This window comes from Perognathus longimembris, chromosome 10, assembly GCF_023159225.1.
Source record: "Perognathus longimembris pacificus isolate PPM17 chromosome 10, ASM2315922v1, whole genome shotgun sequence".
Lineage (NCBI taxonomy): Eukaryota > Metazoa > Chordata > Mammalia > Rodentia > Heteromyidae > Perognathus > Perognathus longimembris.
The window spans coordinates 36,493,504-36,519,170 of NC_063170.1; the positions used below are offsets into that span (position 1 = coordinate 36,493,504).

The 25,667-nt window shown below is 39.7% G+C and overlaps 1 protein-coding gene across 4 annotated transcripts in view; it reads right to left on the reverse strand.

Moving 5' to 3' along the window:
• The window catches only part of Cacna1d (calcium voltage-gated channel subunit alpha1 D), a 329,930-nt gene that overhangs the window by 174,987 nt on the left and 129,276 nt on the right, over positions 1-25,667 (reverse strand). For all 4 annotated transcript variants that reach the window (XM_048355818.1, XM_048355817.1, XM_048355821.1 and 1 more), the window contains exon 4: positions 836-975. In XM_048355818.1, coding sequence (XP_048211775.1) covers positions 836-975 — 140 coding nt within the window. The remainder of the gene's footprint in view (positions 1-835; positions 976-25,667) is intronic.

A 25,667-nucleotide genomic window follows, 5' to 3' on the forward strand; every position in this document is an offset into this window, starting at 1 on the left:
TGCTCAGATCTCAGCCTCCTGATTAGTTAGGATTACAAGTGTGAGCAATTGACACTCTGCTTGCATTTTACATTTTATTTATTGTACACTAGATAAGTGACATTATTCAGATACTTGGTTTGTTATTTAAAGTGATATAGTAGCATGCCAGTGTTTCTCCCACACAGTAACATTAAAAAAAGTTATAGCTCTGTTCCAGAGATGTTAAACAGCAGAATATATCAATACTATGAAGGCTTTATTATATATACTTAACTTACTAGGGACTAAACACTAAGTGGTATACTCATTTGACTCTAACTACCAGCAGGGCTGGTCTAGTAACAGAGATTCAAGACCCTGTAAGGTGAACCATTCTCATTCTAGGAGCTTAGATTCCCATCTACAACATGTTACTAACTTGCCCAATCATAGTAACAACCATGGGAGAATTTCATACCAGTCCTGCCTAGACATTAACTGCAGCATTGCCAGCCTTAACAGAGTTCCTGGAGAAAGGAAGCGTAAGCAAATACAGTCACAATCTTCAATGTACATATGTAAAAATAATAATTTGAGGGGATGGGTGGGTTTGGTAGAATGATGGAAGGACTGACATTGATCAAGATACATTACTGTACTCATGAGTTAATTTATGTTCAATTAAAACCTCTTTGTACAGCTACTTGAAATAATTTTTTAAAAGGAAAGAAACCAAAAATAATTCCTGGTGGAGCTGGCATGAAATACTGACTGCTTTCTCTAAAAACACCCCCTTTTAGCATCCCCTCTTTTAGTAGCCCCTCTACCTCCTGTCTTCCAGATAAACACTTCCCCCCAAAGAGGAGAGACTTACCCTACTATCACTATAACAAAATCCAGCAAATTCCATCCATTCCTGACATAAGCATTAGGATGCAGCAACAATCCATATGCTATAATCTTCAAAAATGTCTCGACTGTAAAAATAATCAGGAAGGCATATTCTACTTTTTCCTGTGAAGAGAAACAAAGAAACACACCAAAAAGGGGAGAGGAGGAGAAACAGTGATTAGCGTCAACATCTGAGAGATTCGAACATTTTCCTCTAAAGTCTTATGAGAAGTAGAGCAATTACATTGCACCTGGGCCAGGAAAGCATTTTAATTTTAACACTGAATTTCTTATAAGCAACTAAGTAGAATCCACTTTGTTCCAGGCTGCATGACTGCAATTTACCACCTGTTCTGATGTGTGTGTGGTGAGTCTGTCTAGGTCATAACAGGCATGTTGGTTATTTGCACACATTTGCAAAACACAGCATGTTTTCCTTCCTAGATTGCCAGACGAGGTCCAGAAAGGCACAAGGATATTGTACAACAGAATCTCCTCAGGAACAAAAAAATAGATGTGATGTCTTGAGTTTACTTCTACTTTTCAAGTCAAAGTTAGCTTTGAACTAAGGAGCCAGATCACCTTCAGCAACTCCCTTTGCTCCTCTGGATTTAAGAGGACTCATTCACAGAACACAAGGGAGAAGGCCAACACTTGGTGATTACTGGCAGGCCACCTCCCCCTGCCTGACACTGCTGAAGCCACCATGCAGTTTCCCAGGAAATCTGCTCAGTCCTTGTGACCATTCCCGACTGACCGACTGACCGTCACAGACATCAGCAGTGCTGAAGGCTCCAAGAACCTGTCCAGTTCTAACCCACACAACTCTACAAGCCGAGGAAAACACCTGAAGCAGCAAGTTTAAACACTTTCTTCTTTTATAAATGTTTTCTTTACATACTCTTAATTCAAGAGCAACATGGCCAAACAGGGAATATGAGTGTGTGTGTGCACGCGTGCGTGCGTGTGTGTGTGTGTGTGTGCGTGTATCAGGATTAGGAAAAACATCTGTGTGCTCGGTCTGGTAGGGGATGTGGGAGCTTCAAATGTGCATGCAGAAAATGTCTGAAATTCAGGAGGGGTAGCTGACAGGAGCTATTTCCTACCTTTGGCCCTCTGGTAAGGCCCCAAATCTTACCCTCTTCTCCCTCATTTTACTTTTTTAAAGTAATTATAAGAGATTTTGCTGTGTTATATGTGACCACTACTGTAGATTCATTTTTATAAATACAAATTTATGGTTTAGAAAATGCTTCTGAAAAGAAACATTTTATTTTTAGAATTGTCTTTTAAAATATTTATTTCAGGATGATTCCCACAGGCTCGACTCCCTAAAATATTTTAACCATATACGTATTCACTTGCAGTCACCCTGGTACTCTTTTACATTTAAATGTAAATTTTGCCTAAGGCACCCCTAGGCTCAAACTGTTTTCTGCCAGAGTACTCTGCCCCTGTGTCTGTGGCTGCCTAGGCAGAACTTCCCCATAGCTTGCCACCAATATCTTCTCTCTTGGTCACCAGGGGAAACATCTAAACATGGCTGTGCATCTAGAATATCATCCATATTTTCAGCTTCCTGCTGTTTACATAAGAGTCAGTTATCAGCCTTTCCTTCCCTGGCCTAGAGCTACCACCTTGCCTTCCAAAGCTCCCTTTGAATCTTGGGTCACTATTACAACAGTCTAATAAAATTTTTTTACTAGGAAAGTTTAGGAGAGAGGTTGGGTTAGGAGGAATGGGAGAGGAAAATAAAAGGAGTCATATCAATTAAGATGCATTGTTCTTATAAACTGATTTGTTGAAATAGTAACCCTTTTGTACAACTACTTAATAAAAATAAATGTTAAAAATACATTGTACTTATAAACTGGTTTGTTGAATAGTAACCCCTTTGTATAACTACTTAAATATAATCATAAAAGTAGAACCAAAAAATAAATTATTAATAAATTTTTTATAAACTCTTTTTTTTTTTTAGTGCAAGTTAGCCACAATCCGTACACTACTTACAATGTAAAAAGCCTATCTCACTGGGTGCTGGTGGCTCATGCCTGTAATCCTAGCTACTCAGGAGGCTGAGATCTGAGGATCATGGTTTGAAGCCACCCCTGGCAGGAATGCCCACTGAGACTCTTATTTCCAATTAGCCACCAGAAAACCAGAAGTGAAACTGTGGCTCAAAGTTGTAGAGAACTAGCCATGAGTGAAAAAGCTCAAGGACAGCACCCAGGCCCTGAGTTCAAGCCCTACAACCTATGGGAGGGGGGAAGAGGACAGGGGAGCCTGACACATCCCCCACTTTGATATCCATGCCTCTGGATCCTGCAGAAGGGTTACATTCTCAGCCAGGTTTATCCTGATCTGTACATTCCAGCTCTCACCTGTTATCTTCATACAACCATGCCTCTGGGCTGGGCATCACAGGGAGAGGTTCCTGAGATGGTACACAAAGCTCATCATGCCATAAGCAGACCTATACACAAGTCTGTCTCCTTTGCAGCCCAGGTTCTTTATCATCCATTTCCTGGCACTCCCATAGTGGATCTTTCCAGAGGAAGCATCCTATACAATCCACATTGCACTACTACAAATGCACTGAAGAGCAAGGCCTGATTTGCTACTAGATGGAAGGGACAAATCCAAGAAGACTCTGATGAATTCTGAATGTGCAAAGGAAAAAAGAACTCTGCCACTTTAACCAGTGGCAAAAATCCCTAAAAATGCCAACCTGCTCTACTCACATCAGCCCCTGACCACCAAATGTACATCACCAGTATGTTTTCAAGACTTAAGAGTTCTAGGAGAACAAGATAATCTAAAAACAGCACACTGATTCTATAATTCCCGGTTACCTTTTTTTTTTTTTTAAATCCTTTCTGCTTTATTTACTAGGCCAGACAGAGAAAAAGACTTTGCTGCCATCAATATTCATAGCAGTTACTTCCCTACGTCAAGACAGCACCATACTTCAGAGCGAAAAAAACAAGGCAGAGAACAAACAGTACACCTACCGAACACAGCTTGTTTTTCCTCTTTGGCTTTTATTTATAAGTAATTTTGCCACATTTAAGCAAGGGACATTAGTACAACTGTACCCTTTAAGTGTTTAATACAACCCTATTATTCTCCTCCCCTTCCTTTTTAAAGACTTCAGCTCCTCTTTCCAAAATCCTTAGGAAATTACCTGATAGAATTAATTGTAAGAAATATCACCTTGCAATTCAGAGTTTCTACCAAAATGCCAACTAAAAATTACAACCAGTCTACTTAGAGGCCAGTGTCTTCCTAGTCTTTGGTTCTGCCATTACAAAGAACTTGTAGGAAACAAAGGTACATTGGACAAATTTAGTGTTAAGAAAACACAAGCCAAATGCCAATAGCACATGCCTATAATCCTAGCTACTTAGGAGGCTGAGATCTGAGCATTGTAGTTTGAAGCCAATTTGGGCAGGAAAGCCCATGTGACTCTTATCTCCAACTAACTACCAAAAATAGCTGGAAGTGGAGCTGTGGAGTAATAAAAGCTCAGGGACAGTGCCTAGGCCCTGAGTTCAAGCCCCAATAATAGCACAATAACAACAACAACAGAGAGAGAGAGAACAAGAAGGAAAGATAAATGAAAATAAAATAAAAGATAAAACAACAACAATCAGGAAGAATAGGAAAATTATTTGCTCCAAGAGGATTTCTTATTCGATAAAAGAAAGTGGAGTTAATTTGAAAAGGAAGCCAATAAGAAAGCCCAGCTTCTAACTGGACATGGTGCAAATGAGTTCAGAGAACAGGCACTGAGAGAGTACCAAGGAAGTAGCCACAGCAAGAATGAAGTAGGGATGACCAACTAAGGGGCAAGCAAGAACCTGAAAGAGCAGACATGAATCCCAGACAAGAGTTACATCAAAAAGGGGCTCTTGGCCAGCTAAACTGAAAGACTGCATTGTCTCAATCCCCTCCATTTACCAATGAGAGCTGCCCTGTGCCACTCAGCCTCCTTTCAGCAGCAGTATCTTCTTACTGGCAGGAAGTCAAGTGGACAGGGCCAGTCAAACTTCTCTTTAGAAAACCACTACCAGATATGACCCCATGGCACAAGTCACCCATGAAACTAAAGGAATAAAGGCTCAGATCTAATTTTTAAACTAAATTTATAATCTTAGACAGTGAAATTGCACAATATGATGGTGTCTAAACCAATATTTCCTAAACCAATTCACAGTCTTTAAACCAGCTATACTTGCAAAGGCCATAAGAACTGTCACCAAGAAGGGGCTGAGAGATGTCAGATGCCCTTTATTATACTTGGTCCTTTCCTATTCCCAGGGATCTTTCTATTCACCTTCTGTCTGCCCATCCATCCATTCTGAATACCCGATTCTTTCCCAAGAAAGCCTGATTCCTAAATTCACAGAGTGTCTACCTGCTGTCAAGAAATCAACAAGGCATTGAGGCAGCTAGATGACAGCTCTTAGTTTTGCTCATTTACCTACATGGCCCCAAGGGTTTTAAAAAGTTTTCGTGGCTTATATTTTGCCAACAGCTGTCCCTCCCCACCTCTTTTTGTGCCTGGCAGTTTGCGGCTCCCTATTAGCAGGGGTCATCTAATTGTCTTTTCAACTCCAGTATCTAGTGTCATGTCCAGCATACATAACGCACCCATTGGTGCTTCTAGGAAACAGTGAAGGAAAAGAATCAAAATATAATCAAAATATAAAAAGAACTATAAAGACATGAGGTTCTGAGGTCCTAGCATATATGTAAAAAAAAAAAAACAACCCCAAAACAAGATATCTTCCTAGGTTACTCTAACTCTTTGTAAAAGTATGAAATAAACAGTCAAATTACATAGCTAAAAGCTGCTGTCATCCTACCTGGATCTCTCCCTCGCCCCATTCTGCAGCCATAAAGTCATTGTCCTTCCACCCTTTCCTAGCTTTCTTATCTAACACTCCTACTTTTCTTCCATAAGAACCCTTCACTCCAGGCCATAAGCCAATCTGCTCTCTCCGACATATGCCAGTGATTTCTTACTGCCCTTGCACTAACCCAGTGCTCCTCCCCTAAGGTACGTAAGCCTCCTGTTCAAAGTGAACACACAGCTCTATGATACACTGCTGAAAACAAGTCCCATACAGTAGGGTGGAAAGAACACACGGTTGTAGCCATAATACTTGTCTTCTGCTGGTGCTGGCTTAGCCGTGGATTCGTACTGTAACTCTTGGCCACAGTGGAATTCCACATCCAGTTCTCTTCCTCCAGAATGTCTCCTCAGTCTGCTTTTTCATCAGTCTAAACTCTACTCATCCTTCAAGGCCAAGCTGAAGTGATACTTCTTCAGTACGATCTTTTTTTTAATGTCTGAAACAAAGCTGGCTCCTATTTGCTACAGATGCCCATTATACCTTATATCCTTAATTCACCATAAAACTTTGCATTTTAAAAAATGACCTCTCCTCTTTAATTGTAAGTCTAGAAATAAAATGACATATTTACTGCCAATTGATCTTGGACAAAGGTGCTAACAACAGAGAAAAGACAGTCTCTTCAATAAATGGTGTTGGTAAAACTCGATATCCAAATGCAACAGAATGAGATTAGCCCCTTTATCTCCTGCTACACAAAAACCAGGTAAAATGGAATAATGAGTTAAATAAGTAAGTTCTGGATTCTGTAAATGTGCCAAAAGAAAACACTGGGTAAATCTTCTTGACATTAATCTGGGCAAAGACTTTGGACATGGCAAATGAGATTGCATCAAACTAAAAAGCTGTGCACAGTAAAGAAAATAATCAATAAAATAAAAAGATAACTTGCAGAATGGGAGAAAGTATTTGCAAACCATATATCTGATAAAAAAGAAGCTTATACCCCAAATATCTAAGAATGTAACTCAATAGTAAGAAAAAAACTTTTTAAATGTGCAAAGAATTTGAACAGACATTTCACAAAAGAGAACATACAAATAGACAATTGTCATAAAAAATACTCAAATCATTATGAGGGAAATGCAAATGATACAGCACCTTATTAAGATGCTATCGTCAAAAGGACAAGAGATAAGTATCTGCAAAGATGTACAGCAAACAGAACTCTTGTGCACTGTTGGTGATATGTAAATTGGTGTTAAATATGCAGACTAGTATGGATATACCACAAAGAAAGAAACACATATGACACAGCAAGTCCATACATGAGAAATAGCCAAAGGAAATCAAATCAGTAAGCTGAAGACTTACACACTCCCATGTTCACCACAGAACCAATCATCACAGCCAATTGCCCAGCTGTGGGAGCAATGTAGGTGTCCACAGTGAGTGAGTGGGAAAAGAAAATGTGGAAAATACTCACAAGGAAATGCTTTTCAACTTTAAAAAGGAAGGAGGGCCAGGCACTGGTGGTTCATGCCTGACCTAGCTACTCAGGAGGGCTGAGATATGAGCATCTCAGTTCATGGCCAATCTGGGTAGAAAAGTCCATGAGACTCATATTTCCAATTAACCACCAAAAAGTTAGAGGTAAAGCACTAACCTTGAGCAAAACAGCTCAGGACACTGCCCAGGCCCCAAGTTCAAGCCCAAAGGCCAGCACAAAATTTTTAGATAAAATAAAATAAAAACTGCTAGGCACTGGTGGTTCATACCTAGAATCCTAGCTACTCAGGAGACTGAGATCTGAGGATTGTGGTGCAAAGTCAGCCTGGGCAGGAATGACTGTGAAACTTATCTCTGATTAACCACCAAAAGTGGTAACGCTTTAGCCCTGAGTTCAGGGACAGCACAAAGGCCCTAAGTGCAAGCCCCATGAATGACAAAAAGATAAAAATAAAAATAAATAAATAAATAGAAAGGAGTGAAATCCTGTCATGCATAAGTCCAGAGGACACTATGCTCAGTAAAATAACCCAGGCACAAAAATCAGATACTCATAATCTTGCTTATATGTGGCAATTGAAAAAAGTAAAAAAAGCAGAGAGTAGAACAATGGCTACCAAGGACTGGGAGCAGGGGAATGAGGAGGGTTGGAAGGAGGTTGATCAAAAGATACGAAATTTCAGTCAGACATAAGGAATGAATTCAGTATATATACAACAGTGTGTGTATATACTGTATAATACAATGTTTTATACAGTAATTTACAGAGTAAATTTTAAATCTTCTTACCACACACACAGAAAAACTAAGTATGTGAGGTAACAGATATGGTAATGAGCTTTATATGGCCATTCTCAATGTCGCATCTGGTAAAACACATTATACACCGTATATATGTATATTATATATAACATTATAATATATATATAAGATCCTTTAAATCATTTTGTAAAAATTATCTCTTTAATATTGACTTCCTCAATAACTGATCTTTTCTGTAAGGCCACAGATCATTTCTACTTCACGTATCATTGTGTTCCCAGACCTGTTACAAAACTTGGACACTCCGTATTTATAAATGAATCAATATCTGGACAAAATGAGAGGTTTTGACTAAGCATTATTAAATGTTCTTTCCTACTAATAAGTCTCCACAACTCCAGGGCCACAATGGTTTTGCCCAGTTCCAGGAAAGCTTGCCTCCACTCAACCTACCCAGTCTACTCCACATGTTGAGATCTGGGGTAGTGCGGCCTCAGGGAAAGGCAGCCTGCAGAAGCAGACATATAACACCTATGAGGACAGGTGGGAAGACAGGCTGAGGCCACAGGGGCAGATAGCATGAAGGGCCTCAGGTGCCATGTGACAACATCTGGCCTTCATTTCCTATGTAAAAAATGAAGGGAACCAGCTCTTGTTCAGGTGGAAAACTGTATTTCACTTGACCTTATGTTAAGTAAAACCTGAACACAGGCTTCAAGGGGAGGTTCTGAAAGGATCAGAAGCCCTTCTCCCCACCCCTTTACTCCCCCTCCCCCCAATATCACCTACAACCCAAAGAAGACAGCCACTTGAGGCAGTAAGAACTAACAGAAGTAGTAGCCATGGTTTCTCTAAGTGGCTGGGTCATCTCAGGTCATCTTGCACACACAGGCTGGGCTTGTTGACAGCCCCTCTCTCATTGTCTTACACATTTCAAAAGGTCTGGGGCACCACAGGGCTAAGATTACATGGTTTCCCAAAGTCAATTCAACCTCCAGTAAACTGGTAGATGACCGCTGAAGGGCAACCAGAAAGAAGGCAGGCCTGGGCTCAGAGCATCTTGATTGTCAGCAGAGGCAATTTGCTCCCCTGCAGCTTTTAATGAAGTATGTGCTCATAGGGCCTCCAAAGTATAGTTTAATTCTACATTTACATGGAAAAAAAATGGCTAAACCATTTGGTTTGCCTTTTTTTCCTCTCTTCGGTTTAAAGGTACAAATTTTACATGGCATTTATGTCTCTACAGTCCAATTCTAGTGTCACCCTGTTTGAGTCATTTAGCCCTCTGGATTCTCAGCTGTCCCATCTGTAAAACAGGAGGAAGCTATGCAGACTGTAACACACTTCCATCAAAAGCTTGCCCTGAATGAGGAGGTGAGACAGGTCCATGGGAGGTGCAAAGGAATTTTTCTTCCTTGTGTGAGGATGCAGTTCTCACAGAAGCATCTGGAACTCTGAAGAGGGATCTCCAGAGATCCCACAACAGGCCAGGACCCCCATGACTACCCAGTGGAAAAGGATCCTGCCCAGGATGCTATCCAAAATGTGCCCAGAATAACAAATGAAGGAGGCCAGCAAGCTATCTCGTCAGTGGGCAGAGGTCACCTTCATGCCTGAGAGTGGGAGTGGGAGCAGAAGCAGCTGACAGGGAACTCTCCTTGCTTACCTGAAGAGCAAAGAAAACTGCTGCTTTGTGAAAACACAGCAATTATCTTGAATGGGACACTATGGCCCTTGCCACTCCACCAAATTCCTAGGGTGACAGTACTTTAGCATTCCTCTAGGAATTATTCTTTTTTTTTTTGTAGTTATTTCTCTTTTTTTTACCCTGTGTCTCTCAAATTTGGTATTCCCTTTGAATTTCCTACTTCCAATACCAGTAAACACGGTCTCTAGGAATTATTCTATCCCTACTCTCAGTCTAGGGCCTACAGGAGTTGATCAGACAAAAAAATGAAAAAAAAAGAAGCATCTGATGATTGTTATTATATGAGCCCCTGGATCAATCTGAACCTGAAGTCAGGAATTCTCTTCCCTGCCTTAGGTTTTTCACTTTCAAAAGCTAATAAACTAACCTGGTTTTGGTTAATTGTACATGAAAAATCCTAGAAAAACACACAGGACCTGTTGGATCACTTATTAAATTACTGAAGAATTCAGGAGAATCTTGAGTAATTGTTTGAAAAGAGATTCCTTTGTTGCTCTGTGTGTGTGTGTGTGTGTGTGTGTGTGTGTGTGTGTGTGTGTGTCCATCCTGGGGCTTGAAATCAGGACATGGGCCCTGTCTTTGAACTTTTTGATCAAGGTTAGAGTTCTACCACTTGAGATATGGCTCCACTTCTAATTTGTGAGGGGTTGGGGGTGATTAATTGGAGATTAAGAGTCACAGACTTTCTTGTATGGGCTGACTTCAAACACTGATCATAAGATCTCAGCTTCCTGAATAGCTAGGATGAGCTACCAGACATGAGCCACAAGTGCCTGGCAAGAGAAGATTCCTTTTATAGATTCAATGAAGGTCCCTACTACCTAGGATCTATGGGCTCTGCAAATCACTGGGAATTCATATAGGTTCAATTTTGTAAATTCACTTTTTCAAGCTTACCCAGTCTCTTTCACCAGCACCAGTTTAAACTGGTTTTTGTGCACTCTTGAAAAAAAAATATTGCTATGAACTTGCCATGCTTATCCTGGGTACAGGGACTCTGGGTTCCTTGGCAGGGGTACATCCCATAATTGGCAGTCTCTCACTTCCTCACCCAGCTTCACCTCTCAGACACTGCCAACTCTGCCAGTTAAAATCACTTTTAATTTAATTCAGCAACAATCACTAGGCATCTACCCCATACAAGATATGACCTTAACATGAGGGATTAAAAAACGGTGAAGACACTATTGATGTCCTTGTGTCCATAAAAACTTCAAAACACAGCAGAATGACAATCATAGCTGCTGTGAAGAAGGTAGAGAAAGCAACTAAACATGCCCGGTTCTTTCAGAAAAGTTTTCTGCAAAGCAAGAGACTGGATCCCATCAAATCCTTCCACATGACTTCCATAATCTAACTTCGCTCCACTAACCAACAGCCAATTGGCAGCTGTTGCAATGCAAGTGGACAGGACCCCTCGCGTGCCTGATTTGTACCCTTTTCTACATGTCCTTACAACTCCAGTTCATCCACTCCCATAAAGTCCTGCAAAAACAGGACTTTGTGACTGCTGTCTTCCACATAGACTGAAGGCACTCTATTTATCTAAATCCTCCTTCACCATTTAAGGGAAGCCCAAGAAATCCCATTCCCTCCAAGGTCTATTTCACTTACTCTTTGAAAGTTTTAATCACTGAATAGGGTAGACCAATGATCACCAGTGTCTGTTACCTCTGTCCTCACAGACATAGAGACTGAGTGGCACAGCACTTCCCTCCTGCCCCCACCATGCCTTGCTGAAGAGTCACACAATTGCTCTATTAGACATCACTCTGGAGTGGGGTTTGCATCTAAGTTGAAATATTTGTCATCCAAGTGTTAAAAGTTATGCCACATGTTCTGGCACTTAATTATGAAAGGCAACCATATCAACTATCACTGAAGAACCAGCTATATATATGAAGTCATTAAAGACATCAGGAAAGAGTACTGTCCCCATTTTGGGGAGCTCTTGGTCTAGTTGAGAAATAAACTTACTAAGATAGTCTTGTATTACATGTAGACTGTAAGTGCTTGATGGCAGGAACCATTTCATCCACTTAGGAACAGTACCAAGTAAAGAACTTAACATTCATCTTCACTAAATACCAAGACATCAGCATCCTCAAAATCAGGAAATCAAAGTCATGGTCTCAAGGCTACATTGCTAAGGATGAACCACCAACCTGGTTATACTACTTAAGGGAGTTAAAACACCCAACACCAGCATACCATGTATTATCTTCTAGCTGAAATCACAGAATCATGCTTTCATTCTAAACCATGTCAGGCCTTTACCTTGCATCCCAACAGCTCAGGTCTCATTGGATAGCAATGGGGCCTATGTAAGGCTGATTAGTCTTGCCATGTTTCCCTGGGAATCCATGGGGCCCAGGTGACAACTGCAAAAATATCTATCTTTTTAGAAAAAGGAAGTCCTAACAGGGATTGGTTTTCATGACATGAACTAAACCCTACAATATGCCTACTTCTTGTCCTGAAAAGAATCCAGTAAACATTTCAAAATGGCAAGAACCCATAATCTCAAAACTGAATGTCTTTGTTTTGACAAGAGAGTAGTTATTCCTTTTCTTTAAAAATGTATTTTATTACCTTTGGTTGTACAAAGGAGTTGTCATTCAATAAAGCCATTAATGAACACAATTCATCCTGACCGATGTCAACCCTTTCGTCATAGTCATTCCTTTTGTTCATTAACAAAGCTAAGGAAAACCTTTTTCAGACTGGTGAATTGTTATACTTTTTGATGTCTGAATTAGAAACAAAATCTCCTTTCATCTCCGAATGCTCATTCATATCCCCATAACCAGACCACTTGCACTCCAGGCTTAGCTGCCTAGAGCTTAAGGTGGTACCTTCCCAGCTCTGAACTCATTGATCCTCCAAGCTCTGGAATATGGAAGGCAAGGAGAAGGTTATGTGTTTCATATAGGAAGGTCAGAGACACTAAGTTATTTCTGGTACAGTCAACAGAATCAGTTAAAAATCTAAACTAAAACTGAAAGGCAGAGACAGTAATCAAGGCTCCTGCTTTGAGGACTTGACTATGTCCAACTGGTGAGGAAAAACATGGGTCCACTCTGGTTCCATTCCAGATCTTATATAGGCTTATACAGATAAGAATGTATCTGTCCTGATAGGCAGACTGCTAAGCTCTTCCCCTGAGACAGTCACCATATTAGGCAGCACTTTCATCTTGGATGATGGAGACAAAGCTTGAGATCAGGACCTGGTTCTGCCACATATTAAGCTCTGTGAACTCAGGCAAGTAACCTTATCCCTCTTCACTGAAGCTTTCTTCATGAAATTAGAATAAAAACAAAAACCTGCCCAGATTTATTACCTACAAATGAAGCAATAGCTGGACACTGGTGACTCATACCTGAAGCTACTCAGGAGGCTGAGATATCATGATCAAGGTTTGAAGCCAGCCAGGGCAGAAAAGTCTATGAGACTCTTATCTCCAATGAAGCAACTCAAATGGTAGAATGCCAGCCTTGAGCAAAACAGTTAAGGGACAATGGCCATGCCCTATGTTCAAACCCCAGCACCAGCACCAAAAAATAAAAATAAATAAATAAATGGGGTGACACATGAACCAAGCAAGGATTTGTGTATGGCAAATTCCATGGCAAAACCTCATGGTACATGGGATATGATTGTTATGTCTATGCAGTATTTCTTGTACTTTACTGGCCACAACCCCAGAGCATCACAGAGAACTGCTAAGTACTCACTGAGTTAATTCAAGGACACTATGCTCAATTCATAGCTGACCAATCCCAGCTGTGTAAACCCAGGCAAGTGCACACATCTTTCTAAAGGAAGTATTATTCTGGCTTAGGTCTGGCTCCAGGGAGATAGGAACACCATTTCAATCTGCTCCCACCCCTCCTGGACTGTCCAACACAAGTCTGTGCTCAGCTCTTCAGGCTTCAGATCATCTACACTTGGCATTCTGAAGGAAAGGCGCCTGTGGCTAGGGAGCAGTGTAGAACAGACTGCTCGTGTCTCACCACAGAAACTCCTCTTGGAGGTAAACAACACTAAGGCATGTACACATTTCCCCCTGTGAATGTGCTGAAAGCAGCAGAACATATAACACATCTTTATGGGTAAATTTACATATCAAAATTTAAAAATACTTAAAGCAGAGCCTGCAACTAAGAAAAGCGTTTGACATACATACTCTGAAGATGAGTAATTCATGTCTGTAATTCAACATTTGTTTTGGCATTCAAAGGTAAAATTAAAGCTGAGTTCAGGTGGCTCATGCCTGTAATCCTAGCTACTCAGAAGGCTGAGATTTGAGGATTATGGTTTGAATCATGCCTGGGCAGGAAAGCACTTGAGATTCTTATCTCCAATTAACCAACAAAAAGCGGAAGTGGAAGTGGAGCTGTGGCTCAAGTGGTAGAGCACTAGCCTTGAGCAAAAAAGCTCAAGGACAGTACCCAAGCCCTGAGTTTAATTTAAGCCCCTGGACCAGCACTAAAAAAGTAAAATTAACTCTCAAAGAGACAGTGGGAGGCTTTAAAAACAGGCACCAGCTACCTGCATCACTTTATAGAAAGAAAAAAAAAAAGTAACATAGGCCTGAACCATGGCAGACCCATGTTGAAATGGAAATATCTAAGAAGCCAGAGTCACATGGTTGACCTGGTCTCGCTAGTCAAACCTTACCACTACCCATCCCCTGACACATCTTCCATTGCTGGAGACAGAGCTCTGCCACCAGCCCCAGAGTCCCGGTCACACAGGCTTTCTAAAATGATTCTATTTCCAGAGAGTCACGCAGCTCGAGAAGCAGCGCTAGGAAGACTTAACTCCATTTTAGGTACTTCAGATTTGTCTGAGATTTTTCACATTAAGCAGCTTGTATTTTAAAGACAACTGAAACTTTATTTAGAACAGAAGAATAAAGTAGAAAAAAATAAATTTGCAAGGTAAAGAAAGTAAAATAGAACAGAAATAAGGCCATTACAAAATGGTATCCTGTGAAGACTTATCTTTATTAATATGTATCTAAGATTTTTAACAGATAATGTAAAAGAAGGAAATCAGACAAGAGACTAAAGTTCTCCCTTGAATGAGGTTGTTTTTTGGCACAGAGAAAAAATATTTCCCCAAAGTATTAGCATAGACAAAAGAATCAGCTGCCAATCAGAACTGAGCACCAAATGCAGAAAGCAAAAAAAATTTGGATTTTACACTATAACAGTGCACAGAAGACCATTTTCAGTGGAATACATATGAAATTAATTTAGTAGTTTGTAGCCAGCAGAAGCTGTGGGAAAATGAAAGAAAATAGATGGAAATAGAATGTATAGGAAATATCAGAGTATACTAAAAGCATATATATGTATATATTTTTTATCAAGTTCAAGTATCAGATGACAGATATGTGCATGCTTGTGAATTTCAGTATAAAATGTGTTTATTACTATTGGCCAATAAGCAAACAAACAAACAAACACTACATCACACAACTCTAGAATTGGAGAGTCTGGAGTCACTAGCGAACACGGGGGGATAATTGTCAGTTCTTTTGCTCACTCATGAATATCTCCTCCCTTCCCTACACATATGTCCACACAAACTTCTGGAAGGGCTAAAAAAGATTTAAAGAACCACTAACTGTGTTCAAAGACACACACTCAAAAAAATAAACCCAGTCAGAAAGATGCTACTATGCTTGGTTTCTATAGAGAGGGACAATTGAATCACCAGGTAAGGAGAGTCTCAGGCCATGGTGGGAAGTGAGGTTCTACCAGCAGTCACCTCACTAGCTTCCCTGAAGAGAGAGGATACAACCAAGAGGGGAGCTCATAAGTTCTTGCATTGGAGCACTGAAGACAGAAGGCAGAAAGGAGCAGGAAGAAGAACAAGACTGAAAAGCTTTAAATCGCTGCCCACAGTGCCCAAACTGGAAACCACACCATATATCATGTATTGTCTTCCAACAGACAGACTGTAGTCCAGACAAGGAACGAAGAGCACCAGCACTTGGAAGTAGGAAAGAAGCATCAAACACCTCAGAGGTGGAAGCAAAGAGAAGGGAAGGTGCTTGGCAGCCTTATCTTCTTCACATCCTGCCCAAGTCCAGATAGGGAGTGGAAATAAAAACAGGAGGTCCTTTCACTTCTGATCCCTTGCCAGCTCTGTGTGACTCTAGCCAAAGCACTGAAATTCTCCAAGAAGTTTAGGGACAAAAGTACCAACTTTGTGGAATTGAGAATTACTCCTGATGATGGAACACCCAGTAAGTGGCCGCTGTCACTGAGCTTGTGGCACTGAGAATACTATATAGAAGGGTCCCCAATAACTACGGGATAAATACAGACACCCCCTCATCAACTAAGATTTGGTAAGTTCTGGAAGGGCAGGACATCATACTACTCAGTTTCACTTTACAGTGCCACAATGCCAAGGCCAAAGAGGGCACCCAAGCACAGCCCATCACACATTTGTGCCCTAGGGCAGAAAACAATATTGAAAACTAAGAAAACACAGGGAAGATTATAAATAAACCTCTTGCAATCACGACCATTAAATTTCTGTTTGGCTAACCGAAAGCTCAAAACCACATCCATCCTGCCAATTCGAGCATAGGCAGATGTCTTTGTAATGGTTTCATAATCACTGAGATCAATCATCATTTTAATAATGATTAGTGCTGGAAAAGGCAACAGGCTTAATCACAATTGCCTCAATTCAAAATTCATTAATACTCCATGGTCAACTGAAATCATTACACTTGAGCTCCATACTTTGTAAATGTACCTTCTAAGGGAATTGTAAAGCTACTTTATTTCTGAGCTCTGTATTTCAAAGCTGTCATCTACTGTTTGTCGGTACAGTTCACTGTCCCTGGTCTCTCCCTTATAAATCTTGTGTTCAGGCGTACTTTCAGTATTAGGGTAACTTTTGAAATGTCTGAACACAAAGACTCCCTAAAAGCATATGAGCTAAATAAATGCTATTTTCCAAAATCTAGGTTTATTATTTATAAAATATTCTAGTCAGTTATGATAAAATGGAATGAAGAAATCTAGACTTTCCTTAAGCTGACCTCTGATATCTAGAAATTACTACCTGTTTTGACCTGTAAGTCTGTTAAAATGCCAAACTTAACCCAAATATAGAACATCCAATCCTGCCATCTTCTCACAGAAGTACAGAATCACAGAAGTACAGAGGGAGACAATGATATGAGATAGAAAACCCACATTACCCAGTGAATGGCAGGGTTCTGAGAAGTACCTCTGTGGGGCCTGTAGCTTGAAATTGACTTTTAAACAAGCAAATATCCATTAAACCAGGATGATGCAAACTGAAATTTACTTATGACTTCCTGTCTGCCAGGGTGTCTTAAACTGGGTAGCATAATGCAACCAGAGTCAGCCCATAGTGATAGTTATTAATATACTAGTGACCTAACCCAGTAGAAATGCTCTAAATGGATTCCCTTTACCCAGCCTGTCAGTGGAATCATGATTCTTTCCTTCTGGGTAAAAGTCAGTGACTGATGCCCAAGACACATGGAACATTCTGAGGCTCCTCACTTCATTTCTAGAAGGCCTATACATTTTGATTCCAACAGTTGGATTTTATGCTTACCAAAAGTTGGTTAGATTTGTTCCCAAGTTTATTTACTACAAGTACTTAATTGAATACTGCCTCAAGTTATGATATAGACATGCAAAATAAACAAGTGTTGCTTTCATGAAAATTTGGCTAAAGTCTTCCTAAGAAGTACTGATAGAGAATATTTTCCTTTTTTAAAAATAATTATTTATTCCTGTTGTAAAGGTGATGTACAGAGGGGTTACAGTTACATAACTCAGGTAAAGAGTACATTTCTTTTTGAACAACATCCTCCTTCCCTTGCCAGAAGTGGTGCTGTGGCTCAAGTGGTAGAGTGCTAGCCTTGAGTAAAAAGAAGCCAGGGACAGTGCTCAGGCCCTGAGTCCAAACCCCAGGACTGGCAAAAAAAAAAAAAAAAAAAAAAAAGGTACAAAAAAGAGCCCCAGGTACTAACCGAGGCTTACTCTATCCTCTGTTTTCTCCTGAATGCTAGCAGTTGACCATGTTTGCCAGGAATTTGTCTGTAGAAACTGAGCAATGAAGTATGTATGTGTTGTCATTTAGCAGTACAACATTTATTTAAGTAAATATTGTATTGCTTCTATCATATTTTTAAATTCACTGGTAGAATAAATATCACCATTTATATACTTGGGCTTGAGGTTGGCAAACTTCCAAAGCTGCATGCTCTATCGCCAGTTGCTGCCCTCTGTCACCAGGGTGGAGAGAAATGTTCACCTGTGTACAGTGACAGCAACTCTGTGCTGTGGGAAGAAAAATGAAAGGAAGGAGAGAATACGCATGGGTAAGAGTGAGAAAGAGAGAAAACCATTCAAAAAGGAAAGACCTACACAGAATCATACATGGGGGAAAAAAGGTCAGCCTCTGCTGAAAACTCATAGCTGGATAGAGTTCCTCCAGAAAATCACCCTGGTGTCAGACTGCTAACTCCTGACCCCAACCTCCCCGTCATTTAAATTGTCAAGAATCCTTTCATTCTGTATTTTATTCTCTCTTGGATACAGAGTTCCTGAGCATCTGCTGTGTGTGAAATAGTGAAGAAAGGAAATGAGGTGCTTTCTCAGGAATCTACATAAATTTCCATAATCATGATCACGTTCTTAAGAGGAAATGCAAGACCAGCCTACCCTCCTAGCCTAGTCAATAGCCAACTGGAGAAAAATCTGGGCTGGTATGAGGACCCCCTCTCTGTCAAGCAGAGATAACCTCCAAAAGTTACGTAAAACCATCAGTGGCTACTCAAAATCTGTATTCGCACTATACCAGGTATGGTAAAGTAATGGCCTGTGGTCTACCAGGCCACTTTTCATAAAGCTTTACTCACTCATTCCTGTTTGTTTACTGTCAATGACTGCTTTTGTCCCACGGCAGCAAAATTGAGTACTGTGGCAGAAACTTCATGGCCCACAAAATATAAACTATATATTACTTGATTCTTTGCAGGAAAGGCCTCCTGAGCCTGCTCTGGACCACTGGTGCTTGTGGCTTTCCCTTCTCTACCAGAAAAAGGAGAATGTCCCTATTCCTTCTCTAAGATGCCTGGCAGAAATATTTTTTCTTAATTGCTAGTCTGTGTGTGATATACTAGCAAAAGTCTTTGCAAACACAAATGTTTTTACTACCATATCCTGACCATCTTTTCTCCTCTCCCTCTTATACATACTATAGGCACAGAAATTCCCATGACCACCAAAGCTTTGGAACACACACACTTAGTTTTGTTTGGAGGGACACACCACAATTCAGAACTTCAGGCCTAAAAAAACTGCTACTTAGGGAATGTGTTTTTCAAGACTTCGAAGGACTCATTTCTTTTTTATTCCCAAAGAAGCATTCCATTTTTACTTTGTATTCAACCAAAGTTCCTACAAGACTATATATATAAAAAAAAACTATAGCCACTGTGAAAATGAGTTAAAATAATAGTTCCTGAAAAATACTTTCAGTGCCATGGCATTTATCCTTTAGAATTAAGGAAGTACTGTAATTTGGTCTGTCAGCACTGATGTCAGGGTACAGCAGACCCAGAATAGTGTATGTTGACTTGTTAGGTTTGTGAGATTGGGAAATTCTAATGGACATACTATGAATACATCCTATAAGAAGTTACCCTCAGGCTTTCACAATTACCATGTCCACAGATAGAAAACCAAAGCAAGCCACAAAGGGGCAGGCTCTACATCTGATACCTGCACTTATGTATGTATAGGGCATGACAGTGCTTCATTCTGCAGGGAAACTGGGTGCTTGTTGTTACCCAGGTATTAGAGAAAACATGCCTTCCTGCTGAAAACAGGAAGTACTAAATAACTCATTCTCTAAGAAATCAAAATCTCCCAGCCTCCTACAATCAACCAGCCCTTTCTCCCACAGGCTAGTTGAGGACAGTATGGCTTGAGATGGGCCATGAAACTATCATTTTGTTAATCTTGGAGCAGAGAAAAGAAGAAGGAAGGCTCCCTTTCCTGGATTCCAGTAACAAAGATTCAGGAGAATAATGAAAATAGACGTATTTGCAAGAACGAGAAACTACCATCTCATCTTTGGCTCCAGTCCTGAAATGTCTCTCCCCAACCACCACCACCACCCCCACACTTGATTGGCCAGGCATCAAGTCTTTCTGTGGTCTGGCAGGAGTCTATGAACTTCTATGAACCAAATGGACCCCACAGGATAGGTAGACTGAAATTCCTTCTAGGAGCTCATCCAAAGAGACTGGCTACCATGCAGGTCACACCAGCAACCACAGGCCAACAGTGATCAGGATGACTGAAGCAGAGCCACAGGCTCCTTTCAGATGTCTTTAGTGAAGTGGTCTCTAACATTCCCATCTCTTTATCCTTCCCTTTATAAAGGCATAGCCAGTGATGTGCTTTCACTTATCTCTTTCCCATTTGATTTTTGCTGCATCAGAAGTTTCAGGTTGCTTAGAACAGATCTATCAACAGGGCACTTGTTCCTATGATGTCCTGACACAATTCTATAGTTTGAGGAACTCACTGTCCTTCACAGAAGCTATATCTCCAATTACTGATTCCATCAAGGCTGCAGTTCATGGACTGAAGACTGTACTGTACAATCAAAATCATGTTCAGGGCTTGTTGGATACAGCAGCATGCCTCTGCTGAGTACTGTACTTCCCAAGTGAAGTATCACAGCTGGGAGGTAAATACCACAACACACCTTCCAGGCAGTGATTACAACTGGCTTTGGGCCAGCAGGGAGAAAGATACTCAAGAAATACTTGTGTAAGGCTCAGGTGGCTAAAGGGGAATGGCAGGCACAATTTACTAGCCACAGGCTTAGTTTTGCTTTCTTCTGCTGTTTTTATAACCACGCAAGAGCTAACTAGCCACTTTTCCTTTCCTGTATTTATTATTGCATAGATCAGTTAAAATATTAGATTCACTGAAAATAAAAATGAGAACAATTTTGCTCTGACTTCATTCCAAGAAAATAAAAAAGGAATGGTGTTGATCTAATCTCTGTCCTCAGTTCACTCCACAATTCTCCACAATGGTTTATAATTTCCTCTTCCAACTCAAAAGCTTGCCTGATACTGCTAACTAGAACAATGTAGCTGACGTGTTTGGCTAAGGCCCTCAAAGTTAAAATGAACTCTATTCCAGCTCTTGCACAAGACATAGACCACTGGCCTGTAGGTAAGTGACTTTCATCAGAAGGGAGAAAAAATGACTTAGTTCATCTTTTATTTAAATCTCTGTTGAAAGTCCAGAAATTTGTTTTGGTCACTGACTGCTAAACTCTGCATCTTCCCCCATCACCTTTTCCCAATCCCCTCCCTACTTGATAGTTCTTTGTTCTATAGATTCATAGTGAAGTCACTAACTCCAAAGGCTCCCTGAACACTCTGCATTGGTGGACCATCACATTCAAAGGGGGAGAAAGAACCATAGCTGTGGTGTAAAGATTAACTCAAAGGTTTCAGACGATACAAATGAGTCAAATGAGGCCAGAGTCCACATGTGATAAATCGGCTATATTGCAGAGGATCCTGTGGTGGGATTACAATGGAATTTTGAAGATGATAAGCAAAACAGCTTTGTGTAACAAAGGCTAATAAATCACAATTATATCCCATTTATGTTATTGTGATGTGTATATATCATTTGAATATGTTCATTCCAACATTTATTATAAATATTTCAAACACAAAGAAAAGATGAAAGGATTTTTTACACATTAGGCCCATATATCCACACCAACTCTATGATGAAAATCTTGCTGTCCATGCCTTATCATCCGTCAATATATCTATCAACACATTTCAGTTTTAGATAAACTTTGGAGTACAAATTTGTCTACACCTCACCTCTTACCATGTATGCCTGCACATCACTATCTAAAGGTGTTTTTTTTCAAATTTTTATTATCAAACTGATGTACAGAAAGGTTACAGTTTCATACGTTAGGCACTGGATACATTTCTTGTACAGTTTGTTACCTTGTCCCTCATACCCCCACTATCTAAAGTTTAATTCACAGGTTTGTTAAAGTAAATACACACATGGAGAAGTGCATAAATTTTAGGTATAGTTTATTGAGTTTAGAGATTATTTATGCAAAATGCTTCTTTCACTCAGAGAAATAGCAGTACATGTATATGGAGTTGGTGCCATTTTATTGCTGAGCAATGTTCATATACCAAGGTTTGCTTATTTACTTTTCTGTTAATGAACATCTTAGTTTTTTTCTATTTTTTCTATCATGAATAAGTTCTTATAGTATTTTATCTCAATGTAAGGCCAGATACCATAAACATTTTACAGGAAGGACTAGGGGAAACACTAGGGCTCCTAGGCACAGGTTGAAACTTCCTAAGTAAAGATACAGAATTACAACAAATCAAAGAAAGACTGGACAAGTGAGACTGCATCAAACTTAAAAAGTTTCTGCATGGCAAAAGACATAGCTAACAAGATAAATAGAAAGCCCATAGAATGGAAGAAGAATTTTTATCAACTATGCATCAGACAAGGCCCTAATATCCAAAATATACTTACAGCTCAAAAAAACCTAAATCCCCCAAAATTAACCCTCAAAAAAACAACAACCAAATTAATAAATGGACTAATGACTTAAAGAGAGATTTCTCATAAGAAAAAGTAAAAATGACCAATAGACCTACACATGAGCAAGAAATGTTCAACATCCCTACACATAAACGAAATGCAAATCAAAACAACATTGAGATTCCATGTCTCCCCAGCATTATCAAGAAAACCAACAAGGGCTGGGGATATAGCCTAGTGGCAAGAGTGCCTGCCTCGGATACACGAGGCCCTAGGTTCGATTCCCCAGCACCACATATACAGAAAACGGCCAGAAGCGGCGCTGTGGCTCAAGTGGCGGAGTGCTAGCCTTGAGCGGGAAGAAGCCAGGGACAGTGCTCAGGCCCTGAGTCCAAGCCCCAGGACTGGCCAAAAAAAAAAAAAGAAAACCAACAATAATATGGCATGGTCAAAAATGATGTGGTTGGCTGGGAATGTGGCTGGTAGAGTGCTTGCCTAGCATGCATGAAGCCGTGGGTTTGATTCCTCAGCACCATATACACAGAAAAAGCCAGAAGTGGTGCTGTGGCTCAAGAAGTAGAGCACTAGCTTTGAGCAAAAAGAAGACAGGGACAGTGCTCAGGCCCTGAGTCCAAGCTCCGGGACTGGCAAAAAAAAAAAAAAAAAAATTGACAGGGTCAAAAGGAACTCTACTATACTGCTGGTAGGGATGTAAACTTGTTCAACCACTCTGGAAAGCAATATGGTGGTTCCTCAAAAGACTAAATGTAGAGCTACCTGTGGCCTAGCAATCCAACTCCTGTGCATTTTTCCAATAGACCACAAACAAGGCCACACTAAAGACACCAGCACAACCATGCTTACTGCATCACTATTTACCACAGCCAAGATATAGAATCAATCCAAATGCTCCTCAGTGGACAAATAGATCAAGGAAATGTGGTATAGCCCAATGTAATAAAGGGGAAAAAAATAAAAATCATTTTAGAGATGGAATTTTAAAAAAAATGTTGATTATAGTGCCTGCCCAAAGCTAAGTGAACATTCTGATCTGTGCTGATTGGGCTACTGGTGATATTTTTCTTTATTGTTTCATAAACCCTGCTCCTACTTGTGATAATTTGTATTCCTCTGAGTAAATTGAGGAGTCATCTACTACAAAGGCATAGATAGCATGTGCCAATAGACACGAAGATCAACATTTCAGTAATCTTTTGCGGTGTTTCATATATAAGTGCTTATGTATTTGAAAAAGAAAATATTTACCCTCTATTATCTTGTAGAACAAAAAATTGTACGAGGGTACTTTTCAGCAAAATATTAAAGAATTTCCAAAGGAAAAAATATGGCATAAACACACACAGAATTCTACTTATCCATCAGAAAGAATGATGTACCATTTGTAAGGAAACAGAAAGACTTAGAAAAAAATCATATTAAGCAAGGTAATCCTGACTCAGATACACAGGTTGAATGGTTTCTCTCATTTGTTGTAACTAGAATGTGCCTATAATTCTACAAGTAAATGTACTGGATGAGTAAAAAAAAAATAGAGTGGAACATGATACATTACACAAGTCTCTAGTAATTCACACACAGTGAGACCAAAGGAGGATATTTATGTGCATATGATCATATAAAATAATATTTATCAAAATGAACTCCAGGAAGTGGAAATAGGTTTTTTTCTTTATTGATGTTTTTGTTTTCTTTGAGTCTTTTTTGTTCATTTATCTGTCTTCAGGAGGGTAAGGGGGGGCACAGGGGCAGGAGTATAAAACAGAAAGCAAGGGAAGGGGTGACATTGTTCAAAAAGAAATGTTCTCTTTATCTCACTTTTGTAACTGTAACCTCTATGTACATCACCTTTATAATAACAATTTAAAAATTCATAAGAAAATAATTATTATGGTATTTGAGTAAATCTTTTGGTGGGCATAGGTTTTTATCTCTTTTAGGTAAACACCAAGTCCCATAATTTTTAGTTCATAAGTCTTGTAAGAAACTGTCTAATTATTTTCAAATTTTTCAATTCCCACCAGTAATATATGTTAGGAGCCCTTAATTGCTCTATATCCTTGCCTCCATTTGCCATTATCAACTTTTTTTTGTTTTTAGATACTCTGATGGGTAGGTAATGGTATATCATTCTGGTTTTCATTTGCAGTGTTCTATAATGTTTAATAGTGTGTGTGTGTGTGTATGTGTGTGTGTGTGTTAGTGCTGGGGATCAAATCCAGAGCCTCACATATACTAGGTAAACACACAACCATTAAGCTACAAACACAGCCGTTATATATCGTTTCATCATCCTCTTGACTATTTGTATCTTTCTTACACTACTGAGGTTTGAACTGATGGCCCTGTACTTGCTAGCCAAGTTCTACCAGTTCAGCAATGCTTATAGACCTTTTGCACTTTTACGTTATTTTTCAAGTAAGGTCTCATTCTTTGTCTGGGCCAACCTCAATGATCACAAATGCACACCACCATGCCTGGCTTATTTGTTGAGATGTGGAAATCTCACTAATTTTGTCTGGGATGGCCTAGAACCACAGTCCTGCTTATATCTGTTTCCCAAGTGGCTGAGATTACATGTATGAGCACTGTGCCCAGCTGATCATTTGTATCTTTTATTAAAAATATCTGTTAACTTTTTTATGCCTTGTTAAAATTTAGTATTTTCATTTTATTACTGAATTATATGAATATCTTATATGTCCTATATATAAATCTTTCATCAGAAAAAATATGTTTTTCAAATATTTTCTCTGACTTGATAACTTGATGAGCAAAGGGTTTTTTGTGTGAAATTAATTATATTATTCTGTCATACTCATTATTTTCCATATTCTGTCTTAGGAAGTTTAACTTACACATAAAACCTGTTCTTTTCATACAGTATGTTCAAGTTGCTTGCACTGACTACTTGATTCACTTCATCTCAGTCTTATTCCAAATTGACTTTTGAGCATGCACTTGGCTTTAGGAGGTTGAGATGTGAGAATTATAGTTCAAAGCAAGCCCAGACAGGAAAGTCCATGGGACTTTTATCTCCAATGATCTACTAGAAGGCACCAGGCTCTGAGTTCAAGCCCTAGAACTGGTAAGCCAAAAATTTTAAATGTCCATCCAGCAATGTTGGTTTTTCACTCCCAGCACCTCACAGACCCAGGTACATTACAAACACTTCAGAGTTATTTGCCCAGGTCAACTCAACGAAATTAACAGCATCTATGAACTTCATAGAGAATAAAAGGAAAGAACATGGAGATCTTGCACAACTAATTCCATTCTGAATATTAATTTCCTGAGGGCCACGAAAGATAAGGC